Here is a 12,733-nt window from a genome sequence, read left to right on the forward strand (position 1 = left end):
TATTGGGAGAAATTGGGGGGCTCGAAATCAAACTTTGCTTAGCCTCACCTAAGGGGGTATAAATAAATTTCTGCCTGACAAAAACACACAAAAGTAAATCACTTATAGCCTCACAGCTATTAGATTTAAGAAGAAACTTTTGGTACGTCTGTAAAGGTAAGATGACATAGAATGGTTTTCTGGTGTCAGCACTATTGTAGCTTTGACCCTGCCTGAAATATTAGGGACAAAATACAAAATATTTTGCATTTTTTTAACCTCGCCAAAATTTTCTTTGAAATAAACATTGCAAAACACTACCAAAATATTATTTATAGCACAAAAAAGTAGTACAGACTTTCAAATCTAAATGTTGTGTAAAAATATACCAAATTTGGACTCAATCAGATGAATCATATTTATTTTAGAATGGTATTATTAGTGAGAAATTTCTTAGGCGGAGAGGCCATTTTGGCACATTTATCCATAAATGTCACCAAACTGCCAAATATGTTTTTTACATCAATACTGGGGGTTTGGTAAAACTACGAGGTCACGTAGCAGCTGGACCCGCCGGTGGGTCCGTAGGGTTCAAGGGGTTAGGGTCCAATTAAGGTTTGGGTCGGCCCTGGAATTATCAATTAATTCTTTAGAAAAGAACTCAAACAGACATCATTTAGTTAAGGAGTGCTGCAATGGGAGGAGATTGAGGCAGTGGTGTTTTTTATCCAAACATTGGAGACTAGGAACCCCTCGATTCTCTCAGGTCTGGGAGGCAGCATGCATGGACCAGAGCTGCGCTCCTCAACCAGAGCGGGACCAGCAGAACCTCTAAGCCTGGCTTAATTAAGAACTCGCAGGTGTCAGTCTAGATCAGATCATATTTTTAGAGCATTCTCACATGGATCGGGACCGTCTGCGCTGAGGGAGAGGAAAGACAGCTCGCGTGCGTAAAATGCGTGGCACGCGCCCCACTTGAGACCCCGGGACGTTTTTTTTGTTTTGTTTTGTTTGTTTTTCTTTAATCTAAAGTTTAATAATTTAAATATAGGTGCAAGCATGAGATTTTTGAAGATTCAATGTTTTCTCCTTTGCGTGTCTTACTGCGTGCAAGAAGGATTATCGGGGGATTTTCAGAAGCATCTTAAGAGAAATTTTCATTTCCAGGTAAGAGGAACGTCCCATTTTTATGCAACTTTCTGGAAGGCGCCCAGACTTAGAAAATAAAGGAGTAATTTACATCCTGTATAGGTTGTATAAGATTTTTTCCAGTGAGCGGGTTCCCACCCTGCAGATTGTTTATGTATAAATGCGCAGGATATTTGGTAATGGACTGACACAGCAAAGACTTGTGTGCAGAATTAACAGGAGGCCAGATCATGCAACCCTGGTCTGCCCATGTGTACAGTGAGAGCATTTATTTCCAGTTCCACTTCCCCCTCCATTCATCCATGAATGGCTAATTCACTCTGTTTTGACACAGGATCTTGACCCAACCCTCATTTGCTTAGATTGGGAGATTACTTAATAAATGTGGCCTAATGAACCCTCTTTAGAACTGATTTATTGCACAAGTCAGTTTTTTTTTTACCACTATATAACTGATGCTTTTTTTTTGTAACTCCCTATGTTTTACTTTTTTGCAGAGAACAAAACGTCAAAGCAAACCAGCAAAGCCGATGGTAAGTTTTTATTGATTTTACTGAAAGTTAACAAGAAGTCCAGACACTTAGACATAACACCTGATGGAGCTAAAACCCCAAATGTTCAAAGAGATTTTCTGTGTATCCTGTGTCTTTACCATCAGCTTTCTTTGGGACTAAACATACAGTAATCCTGTCTGTGTAGCACAAACCACAGCTTTCCTAGAGGCCTGATGTGGCTGTTCTCCTCCTTCCTGTCGCCTCATAATAAACTCAGGTGGCCACAATGTCCAGATCAGGCGCCACTTTCCCACAAGTAGACAAGATGTCTCAGATTGGCACAGCCAGTTTAAGACAGGGCTGGGTAATTCCAGTTTCTGCTGGCCAGTATCCTGCAACTTTTAGATCCACCCTTGGTCCAACACACCAGAATTAAATGGCTGCATACTCCTCAGTATGCAGTCAGTTCCTCTAGAGTCCTCTTAATCATCTAATTATTTGATTCAGATGTTTTTAACCAAAGGCACATCTGAAAGTTGCAGGATAGCGGCCCTCAGGAACTAGAATTGCCCACCCCTGGTTTAAGATAACAAGGGGGCTTCTTTTCTGCTTATACAAACAGACGAAATCCGAAAACCATCTTTTGAGACGTGTCTGAGTGGGGGCACACTTTAAAGGTTATGTCTTATCCTTCAAAAAAAAAGACCAAAATCCTGATAAAATACGGTTATGTATCAACATCCTGATAGTGTTTAGAAAGACCCTTTTGAGCATAAATAGAATTTCAGCAACAGATGCAATGTGCAGATATAAAGAGATGTGGTTCCATCTACATCAACATATTCTCATTGTCAGTTCGTATGAAATCGTACGAAAAGTTATGCACAATATTTCGTACGTTTTGGACGTTTTTCCTCGAAAATACAGATCAATGCGCATGCGCAGCCAGACAGACGAAAACAGCGTATCCGCGGACGGACGTAAAACTGGGAAAAACAGTGCAATAATCACTTCTTCAGGTCTCTAACTAGGTTACTTGCTGTTTTGTATCTTAGGGTTTGGGTTAGGGTCAAGGTTAGGGTTAATTGTATGTTAAATTTTATGTTATTTAATGGTGCGTAACATGCGCATTCGCAAGGATATCTTGTCTCTACGGTGGCTGAGAAGTGCAAAACACATTAACAAATAAAAAACAAAAGTGCAAAACACATTTACAATTCAAAAACACATTAACAAATAAAAAACAAAATAACATTTGAAGAAACAAAATTATATTTTATGAAACAAATGTATTTTTGAAAAAAAAAAAACTAAAAATTTTTAAAAACAAATTTACATTTTAGCAAACAAATTTATATTTTAGGAAACAAATTCACATTTTAAATAAGTTAGATTTTAGGTGAGAGAAAGTTTCATTTTAGAGAAAAAAAATACATTATAGGGAAACAAATTTACATCTAAAAAAAAAATTGACCGTTCGGAAACACTTGTACCAGTTAAAGACAAAACTGCAAGCGGAAAAACACAGTTACATAGCCAAAAACAAATTAACAAAAGACGGCTACACGGAAAGGGAATGTCCCAGTGGCCGGATGTGACGTCACCATTACCCTGACTTGTAGTACAAACAGCTCAATCTGTAGTCCTCCTGCTTTACGTGAAAAGTCAGCGGCGATTTTATTATTGTGGAGCAAATTTCAGCCAATTTACACCATTTTGTTCTTCGTGCGGACGGTCTCTGGAACTTTTACGGGACACGGATCAGGTGGCAGGACCACCGGAACTGCTGCAACGCAGCCACTGCCACGAATTGAGCTCGGCCCTGCTGCTTGGTCCTGCCACCTGGTCCGTGTCCCATAAAACTTCCAGAGACCACAATAAGGGCAAAACATTGTTCGGTTAGCGTAAACTTAAGAAAAACAGCTTCAGTGCAATTCTTTACATCTAAAATCGCCGCTGTCTTTTCACGTAAAGCCAGAGGACTACAGCTTGAGCTGTTTGTACTACAAGTCAGGGTAATGGTGACGTCACATCCGGCCACTGGGACATTCCCTTTCCGTGTAGCCGTCTTTTGTTAATTTGCTTTAGGCTATGTAACTGTGTTTTGCCGCTTGCAGTTTTGTCTTTGCACTTGTACAAGTGTTTCCGAACGGTCGAATTTTTTTTAGAAGTAAATTTGTCTCCCTATAATGTATTTTTTTTTCTCTAAAATGAAACTTTCTCAAACCTAAAATCTAACTTATTTAAAATGTGAATTTGTTTCCTAAAATGTAAATTTGTTTTTAAAAATTTTAACTTTTTTTTTCAAAAATATATTTGTTTCATAAAATATAATTTTGTTTCTTCAAATGTTATTTTGTTTTTTATTTGTTAATGTGTTTTTGAATTGTAAATGTGTTTTGCACTTCTCAGCCACCGTATGTCTAGAGGCAAGACGAAAAAATACGACGAAAAAATACGACGAAATGCGACGAAAAAAACGTCTAAAACGCACGAAATTACGGTGCATAACTTTTCGTACGATTTCATACGAACTGATAATGAGAATACACTGATCTGCTTGTGACCTGAATTTGATTTGAACCGGTTTACTTGAAAAAAACAGATTTTATATAAATATAAAGTTTAAAGCACCTGTTATTTAAAAAGTGTGCTCCATCTGTAGTACATTTTACTCATACTGTACCAAAAAAAAAAAAATCCAGACCCTCTTCTCTTTCTTTCCACAACCTGTGCATTTGCCTGTGTGAGCTAAGGCGCCGACATGAAGATTGACCAGTTTTGAAAAAGCAAAATAAAAAATATATATAGTGTGTGTAGGCATGGAGGAGGAGCTGGCATTCCAGTCTGCTGAGTGATATTGTCACGATTTGGTGTCGTTGGTTAGAGGACCCAAATGCAGAGATGAGTAGGTTGAGATGAATAAAGTGATTTAATAGGTAAACAGGCTCTGAGGCGGGAGTCAAAAATCCAACAAAATACCTCACAAGACAGGAGTCAAAAAATCCAACAAAAATATCCTAAGAACCAGAATCTAAGAGTCATCAGGGAAAAGGCAAAAACTAAGAACCAGGAAGAGACAAGGAAGGAACGACAGAGAACTGACCAGAGGTTTGATGAGAAGTAAGATGAGGATCCAGCAAACAAGAACTGAAGAGGGAGGGTTTTTAAAGGGGACAGAGACAAGGAGAGAGCTGACGAGGAAATTGGCAACAGGTGCTGGCAGGACAGAGAAAACAGCAAGGGAGGACAGAGCAGAAAACAGAGCTAGGGATAGAGGACACAAGAGGGCAGCAGAGGACAACAAATGGAAAACCTGGAGGAAAGGAACTAACAAGAAAACAACAAAATAATAATTAGACATTAAAACAAGAAGCAAAGTAAGACTGAATACTCTAAATAAACATAACAAAACCAAGACTGTGACAGATATAGAAATAATGAGTTATCTCAGCCATTATTTATTCTGCGTTGGAGTAGGGATCTAAAAATAGAGGAAATCCGTTCTTGAGAAGACGGAAGTTGGTCAATCCAGGGCCAACCAAAACTCCTCTCACTGTTCTTAACAAAACAGTTAGGGGAAACTTGCTGTGAGTACGTGTACGAATTTCTTTTACAATGCATTTTGGAAAACCTCCTGTGTCTTTGTAAAAGTTCCTTGTGTGCATATATAGTGCGAAACACATCAATCTGACCTATGAGAGTTATATGTGTTATCAGATTCACAATATTCTGTCACGTTCACTATTTTACTATTTGGAAGTGAGAGGCATATATTGGAGCAAAGCATTCAACCAGCCCTGCTCTGTTGTTCAGTGTCCCATTAATGATTTGAACAGAGCTGTGAGTCTATAGTTGGCACTGATAAGCTAAAAGAGAAAAAAAGAAAAAATAAATAAATTAAAAAAGTAATGCAACATGCAAAACATGAGAAGAGAATTACAGCCAGCGATGCCACAACTTATACTGACATCTAAAGCTGCATAAACAACCAGGGCCAGACTTGGTCAAAAAAAGGCGCGGGTATTTTTGATGGTGGCAGCCACCATGATTGGTAGGGATGCTCGATATTGGGATTTTGGCCGATATCCGATATGCCGATATTTTAAAACTCATGTAGCCGATACCGATGTTAAAGCTGGACAAAAATAAGTAGTCATTGAAAATAGCAGCTTTGTTATCCATTTCTGACACTTTGAAAAATAATATACTCAAATATATTTTCATATGCTGATATCAAATTGATTTTTAAAAACGCGGTATCGATCTATTTTACTTTTAAAATCTCGTGAAATTTCATCGTTCTGTTACAAACTCTCGTGATATTTTGCAAATTCTTGTGAGATTTTGTTAGTAAAATAGATCGATACCGCGTCAATATATCAACATATAAAAATATGGCAAAATTTCGTGAATTTTCGGGGGATTTCGTAGCATAACGATGACATATAGCAATATTTCATTAGTAAAAGAGATTGATATGGTGTTTTTAAATGGCAATATATCAGCATATGAAGATATTGGGATATTTTAATGTATCAATATTTTTTCCCTCGTCTTTAGAAGTTTTTAAGTCTGTAAAAAAGAAGTTTTAAAGGAAGCAGAAGAAGTATTTTTTTTTTTTTTTAGACTTTAGAAACTCAGAAGCTGATCAAATATCGGGTTAAATATCGGTGGGGTGGCCGATGTCCAATATTCAGTTTTAAGGCCGATACCGATAGGGGGCCGATTATATCGTGCATCCCTAATGATTGGTTATATTTTATCAGGAGACACAGCATACTGGAGGACACATGCACATACTTAATGGTTTCAAAAATAAATACGTAGTACACGAAATTAATCAAGCATAAGAATACCTGTTGTCAGAGGTAAAGTAAAACTAATTTTTGATTAGATTATCCAACCATTCTCCATTCACGCTCATCACTGCTGGGGTCGTGAGGGTTGCTGGTGTCTATCTCCAGCCGTCAATGGGAAAGGGGCGGAGTCCAACCTGGATAGGTCGGCATTCCATCGCAGGGCAAAACAGAGACAAACCGGACAAACAACCATTCACACACACTCACACCTAAGGAGAATCTAGAGAAGCGAATTAACCTAACAGTCATGTTTTTTTGGACTATGGGAGTACCCAGAGATAACCCACGGATGCACAGGGAGAACAAGCAAACTCTATGCAGAAAGCCTGAACCGAACCTGGAACCTTCTTACAAGGCAGCAGGGCTACATACTGCGCCACTATCGTTTGGTAAATTGATCAATAATTTTGTGCCGATTCAAAAACTATTATCGTTAAATACTTTTCTGCCTAAAAATAGGAGTGGGCCAAGTCAGCATAAACCCTGTATGCCCAGTCAGCCAGTACTTTTCTTTTGCCACAATAAGATACCTTTGTTTTATCAGCAAATGTCCAATTGCACCGGTTTAATCACAAGTCAAGATACAGATTTAAAATGGCCAGTTATTGACATTTAACATACTATTCAAATTTGTCAAAAAACAACAAAAAAAAGACTTGAAAGGACTTGAAATTTGAAGTTTCAGACTTGGGACTGACTTGCCTTTTTCAGTTACAAACTGGAGCTTTTTGCAGCATAGCTCTCTATCTGGGTTAGCATCTCACAGCAAAGACCAGCTTCTGGCTAATCTGCCTTCTTCCTCAGTTTGTTCCTCCTCATCATCATTACCTCTTATGGTTTCTACATTTTCATCAATTTCAACGCGCTCCAATTGAAACTGAAACCAGAGATGGGAAGTAACGAAGTACAAATACTTCGTTACTGTACTCAAGTAGATTTTTCTAATATTTTTACTTTACTTTACTACTTATTTTTATGGCGACTTTTTACTTCTACTCCTTACATTTTTACACAAATATCTGTACTTTCTACTCCTTACATTTTTAAAAATTGGCTCGTTACTTTAGTTTTGAATCATTTCAATGGAGTTACCGTTATTATTTTTCACGTCATCAATACCAAATTCAACCGGGAATCTACATTGCATTTGACGCACCACTACAAGATGAATCGACAGATTTGGCGGTATTCATTGGCGGCAAATCATTGCAGCTTGGTGGCGGTGGCGTTAGCATAGTAGCATGGACGACGAGATGATTGAAAATGAACACAACGGAGATCTAGTCCTATTGGCAGACATCCATTTAAAATGTAGGCAACGGCATGAAAAAAGTGGTTTCTACTTTTACTTTTATACTTTAAGCAAATTTACAAGCCTGTACTTTGTTACTTTTACTTGAGTAAAGAAGTTTAATCAGTACTTCCACTTTTACCAGAGTATTTTTTAACACAAGTATCTGTACTTTTACTCAAGTACGGAAAGTGAGTACTTTTGCCATCTCTGCTGAAACGTTTTAATGTTGCGCTTTACTGTTTTGGCTGGACGGAGCCACAGCAGCACCTAGCGTATATCATTTATCCAAGATACATTTTTACTTTTATTTTCTATATTTAATAAGTTATATTGGGCTGCTCAGTGATGCAGTGGGTAGCCTTGCAGCAAGAAGGTTCTGGGTTCGATTCCCGGTCCTGGGTCTTTCTGCATGGAGTTTGCATGTTCTCCCTGAGCATGCATGGGTTCTCTCCGGGTACTCTGGCTTCCTCCCACAGTCCAAAAACACGACTGTTTGGTTAATTGGCTTCTCTAAATTCTCCTTGTGTGTGAATGGTTGTTTCTCTCTGTGTTGCCCTGCGATGGACTGGCGACCTGTCCAGAGTGGACCCTGCATCTGGCCCATCTAGGATTAAGCGTGACAGAAAATGGATGAATGGTATTTCTATTAAATTAAATATTTGTTCATTGTTACATGTATTTATAAATGCCTTTGAAGGGGACACTCTGGGCACACACTATATGATGAATAGAGATGAGTATTAATTTTAGGTTAAGTTTTTTTTTTTGTTTTAAGGCCAAATCATAAATATTATTAGGAAGAAATGTGCTCTTTTGGGGTCAGATTCTTAGAGTTTTACATGATAAAAATGACACTATGATGACAAACGTTACAAAACTCAAGGTAAACAAAAATTAGCATGTTTTCATAAACGAAGGAAAACATCAACAATGGATAGCAAATAGAGGGAGCGGCAACTCATGTTCTTCAGGTAATCTGAAGGAATGGCTGCTGAATGCGCTATTGAATCAGCAAACGCCCACATGCGGACGTTTTTAACTTACATGTTGTTGTTTTGTTTTTACTCCACCAGCTAAAGTTTACAGACTATCATGTCAGCTGTTCAGTGGTGTCCCGTTACGCTGTCACAACCATCCAGAGTTCAGTGTGGAACCAGCTCCCCATTATTAAGGAGGCAGCGTTTGAGGTTGACCTGCCATCGTCTGCTTTCATCTCAAACTTCACCATGTAAGAAGATCTAACTAATTCTATCTATCTATCTATCTATCTATCTATCTATCTATCTATCTATCTATCTATCTATCTATCTATCTATCTATCTCTTCATCCACTGATCTCTATCTCTACTGATCTCTATAGTAGGGGGTTGAAGTGAAGCCACCGGCCACCATATTGGTACTCCCTAGTTAGACCAGTCGCAATGTAAACAATCTGTGTGCTACAGCATCAAACAACGATGGCGTTCTCATTTCCAGGGGGACTTAAAACTTTTAGAATAAATATAAATTCATCGCTTTGACACAGACTGGCTGTTTCATAGAATAATGAGATTATTCTAACTTATGATAAAAAAAAATTGACAGATCACATTGCATAGTTTGTTTGAAGTCAATGAAGTCTATAAATCATGTAATATAACATATTATACCAAATTAATGTGTTAATGGAGCATATATGTTGAGTAGCTTCCGTGTTTTAATGTCAGCTGCCTGAATTAGGGCAACTTATTATCCCAGCAGCAGAGATGGCAAAAGTACTCGCTTTCCGTACTTGAGTAAAAGTACAGATACTTGTGTTAAAAAATACTCTGGTAAAAGTGGAAGTACTGATTAAACTTCTTTACTCAAGTAAAAGTAACAAAGTACAGGCTTGTAAATTTACTTAAAGTATAAAAGTAAAAGTAGAAACCACTTTTTTCATGCCGTTGCCTACATTTTAAATGGATGTCTGCCAATAGGACTAGATCTCCGTTGTGTTCATTTTCAATCATCTCGTCGTCCATGCTACTATGCTAACGCCACTGCCACCAAGCTGCAATGATTTGCCGCGAATGAATACCGCCGAATCTGTCGATTCATCTTGTAGTGGTGCGTCAAATGCAACGTAGATTCCCATCCAATTAGATTGAATTTGGTATTGATGACGTGAAAAATAATAACGGTAACTCCATTGAAATGATTCAAAACTAAAGTAACGAGACAATTTTTTAAAATGTAAGGAGTAGAAAGTACAGATATTTGTGTAAAAATGTAAGGAGTAGAAGTAAAAAGTCGCCATAAAAATAAGTAGTAAAGTAAAGTAAAAATATCAGAAAAATCTACTTGAGTACAGTAACGAAGTATTTGTACTTCGTTACTTCCCATCTCTGCCCAGCAGGGTATCTGATTACTGGCAAGGCATGGCTGAAGATTCCCTTTTTATTTTATTTTTTTCCCATTGAGCTGACCCCTCTGAATTTGCTTTACTCATTACAATTATTTCGCTCTTTTATATATATTGTTTATCAAATTAGTCAACTATGGAAATAATAACTGACTAATTTAGTAATCAATTGACTGCTAACTGGAGTTAGATTCTACCTCATGGAGGTTCAAGGGAGTTTTTCCTCTCCACTGTCGCTACAAGCATGTTTAGTGTGAGGGATTGCCTTCGAGTCAATGACTCGATGCATCAACTGGTTTTCCTTAGATAGAAAACTTAATCAATCTGACTGGATGATCTGGTGAACTGGAAAGTGCCTTTAGATGACATGTGTTGTGAATTAGCGCTATAGAAATAAAGTGAATTAATTTGGCTGAAGGAGCAACTGACTCGGAGCAGTAATCCTGCCAAAACTATAAAAAAAATATTAAAACATTATTCTTTTAAGAGAGAAAGCCTTTTTTTCGTCTATGAAATGCCAAAATCTTTTAGTCATCCAGGTCATGGCAGCTGCAAAACAGGCTAAACAGACTTTTCACTTTATGAAGATGTTTCCACACCTATCCAGGAGTCTTTGGTTCATTCTATAGATTCGCACTAGAGGAACCGTCACTTGGAGCACGGATATTTTAAGTAACATGGAGGTCCATCCTGAGCACATTCCAACTCAGATGCAAATCAAAGACCCTGCCGTCGCCTGCCTTGGTTGTTGGGATATTTTGTTGCATATAGCTAATGTTTTAAGCCTGGTTTGGAAAGTTGTTGCTCTTCTCCCATTTAAGCCTGTTGTGTGCTTTTGTTATCAGAATCAGAATTAGAATCAGAAATACTTTAATAATCCCAGAGGGAAATTACTTTTGTTACACGCTCCAGTTACAGTTTTATATAATATATACACACATCCAACTATACAATATAATAAAGATAAAAAATAAGAATAAAAAGAGATCAAATATATACACATATAGCTCTTCTGTATATATAACTGTACGTATATCTATGCATATGTAAAAACTAAATCCAAATAAAGTGAAAATCCAAGTAAAGTGATAAATCCAAGTAAAGTGTTGCGTGGTGTGCAAAAATAGTCTGTAAATATGCTCCATTCAGAGCTCCTTAAAGGGCATTGTTTTAACTTCAACTGGTGTAAATTCTTTATAAAAGCTTATAAAACCATCTATTGCTTTCCATTTATAAATTATTTCATAAAAAAAATAATCAACGTTAGTTAATTATCAAAATATGCGTTAGTTGCAGCTCTAATATATATATTTATACACAGGGTTATCCATGTGCCCCTCTCTACTTCAAAAATGCTAAATATAAATAAAATAAACAAGTTCAATTTGCTGGATTTGGGAGCGGAAGCAGGTCAGGAGGAGGGGAACCCAGAAGCTTCATGAATACCGGGCTTTGTAAACGAGCAGTCAGAAAGTTAGCAGAGAAAATGACCAAGGTTTGCCCAGGCCGCCACTTTTTCTCCCCACATGGTTTACTGAGGCAACCTGCCAGTTTTTTATACACTCAGTCTACACACGCTTACACCTACTGTGTGCATGAAGACTTTGGATGTGGATTCAATATTTTAAGTGTATGTGAGCTTGGGGCATGAACGGGTTTTTCCCCCCCCAAACATGCGTGAATATTTTCACAGACAGAGGACCGACACAGCAATATCTCTAGATACCTTGAGGGAAATAGCTGTGGCAGACATATTACGTAGGTTCTTTGGCATTTCTGTGTGTGAAACTAAGACGTCTGTGTTCTGTGTATGGGTCACTGATGTTCAGTCATTTCCTCAGCCCCTAAGCCAGCCACACGCATAAATACTCCCCCACCACCACCCATTTTCCACTCCGTGCTTCTACTCTTTTGTGCTGTGTCAAACAAGACCCACTTCAAGCCCCTTGGTTTATTTTAGCTACACCTTTTTTTATATATATATATTTATTTAAACAACCTAACCCTAAAATGACACCTTGTCACGTGACATCATTGATCTTCAAAGGGAATTTTCAAAATGGTTCTGGTCAACATTATTTAGAGGTGTGGTACACAAACCATCATCAGCCTATAAAGGTCACACTTGCTTAATGTTGCTTCGTGTTGAACATTGCTGCATTCATAAACCACTTTCCTGATACGGCATGAGCTCCGTCTGTAAACAAGCGGGGTTGAGGCAGCTTTTCTAGCCGCTCTAGAATCACAAGAGGTAAAATAAAGTAAATTTCTGCGCTTAGCGTAACATAATCCATCTACTATATGCAACACAGAGACCTGCTTCTTTCTACCTTTCCCTCTATCCCATCAGTGCCTCCAACGGTAAGGTGTATGTGGCCCAAGTGAAGGAAAGAGCTGCAGCCAGGAAAATTTACGACGCCGCTAAGAAGCAAGGAAAATCAGCTGGATTGGTCGCTACCAAGTTAGTTTTTTTGTTTTTCTATTTAAGGACTGAAAAAACATAACCATCTTTGGCTGAATAGAGCTTCTCCAAAATGCCTGACCTTTGACCTGCCCTGTACGTTTTATCATT

General features: G+C 38.0%; 1 protein-coding gene across 1 annotated transcript in view; it reads left to right on the plus strand.

Annotated features, from left to right (window-relative positions):
- Nucleotides 1-715: 715 nt before the first annotated feature.
- Nucleotides 716-12,733, plus strand: part of itih6 (inter-alpha-trypsin inhibitor heavy chain family member 6) — a 30,795-nt gene continuing 18,777 nt past the window's right edge. Inside the window, exons 1-4 of the mRNA XM_038306625.1 lie at nucleotides 716-1,146; nucleotides 1,626-1,661; nucleotides 8,852-9,006; nucleotides 12,512-12,622. Of these exons, the coding sequence (XP_038162553.1) occupies nucleotides 1,039-1,146; nucleotides 1,626-1,661; nucleotides 8,852-9,006; nucleotides 12,512-12,622 (410 nt within the window). The 5' untranslated portion in view covers nucleotides 716-1,038. The remainder of the gene's footprint in view (nucleotides 1,147-1,625; nucleotides 1,662-8,851; nucleotides 9,007-12,511; nucleotides 12,623-12,733) is intronic.

Source organism: Cyprinodon tularosa, unplaced genomic scaffold (genome assembly GCF_016077235.1).
Source record: "Cyprinodon tularosa strain WSP-4 unplaced genomic scaffold, ASM1607723v1 ctg587, whole genome shotgun sequence".
Classification (NCBI taxonomy): domain Eukaryota; kingdom Metazoa; phylum Chordata; class Actinopteri; order Cyprinodontiformes; family Cyprinodontidae; genus Cyprinodon; species Cyprinodon tularosa.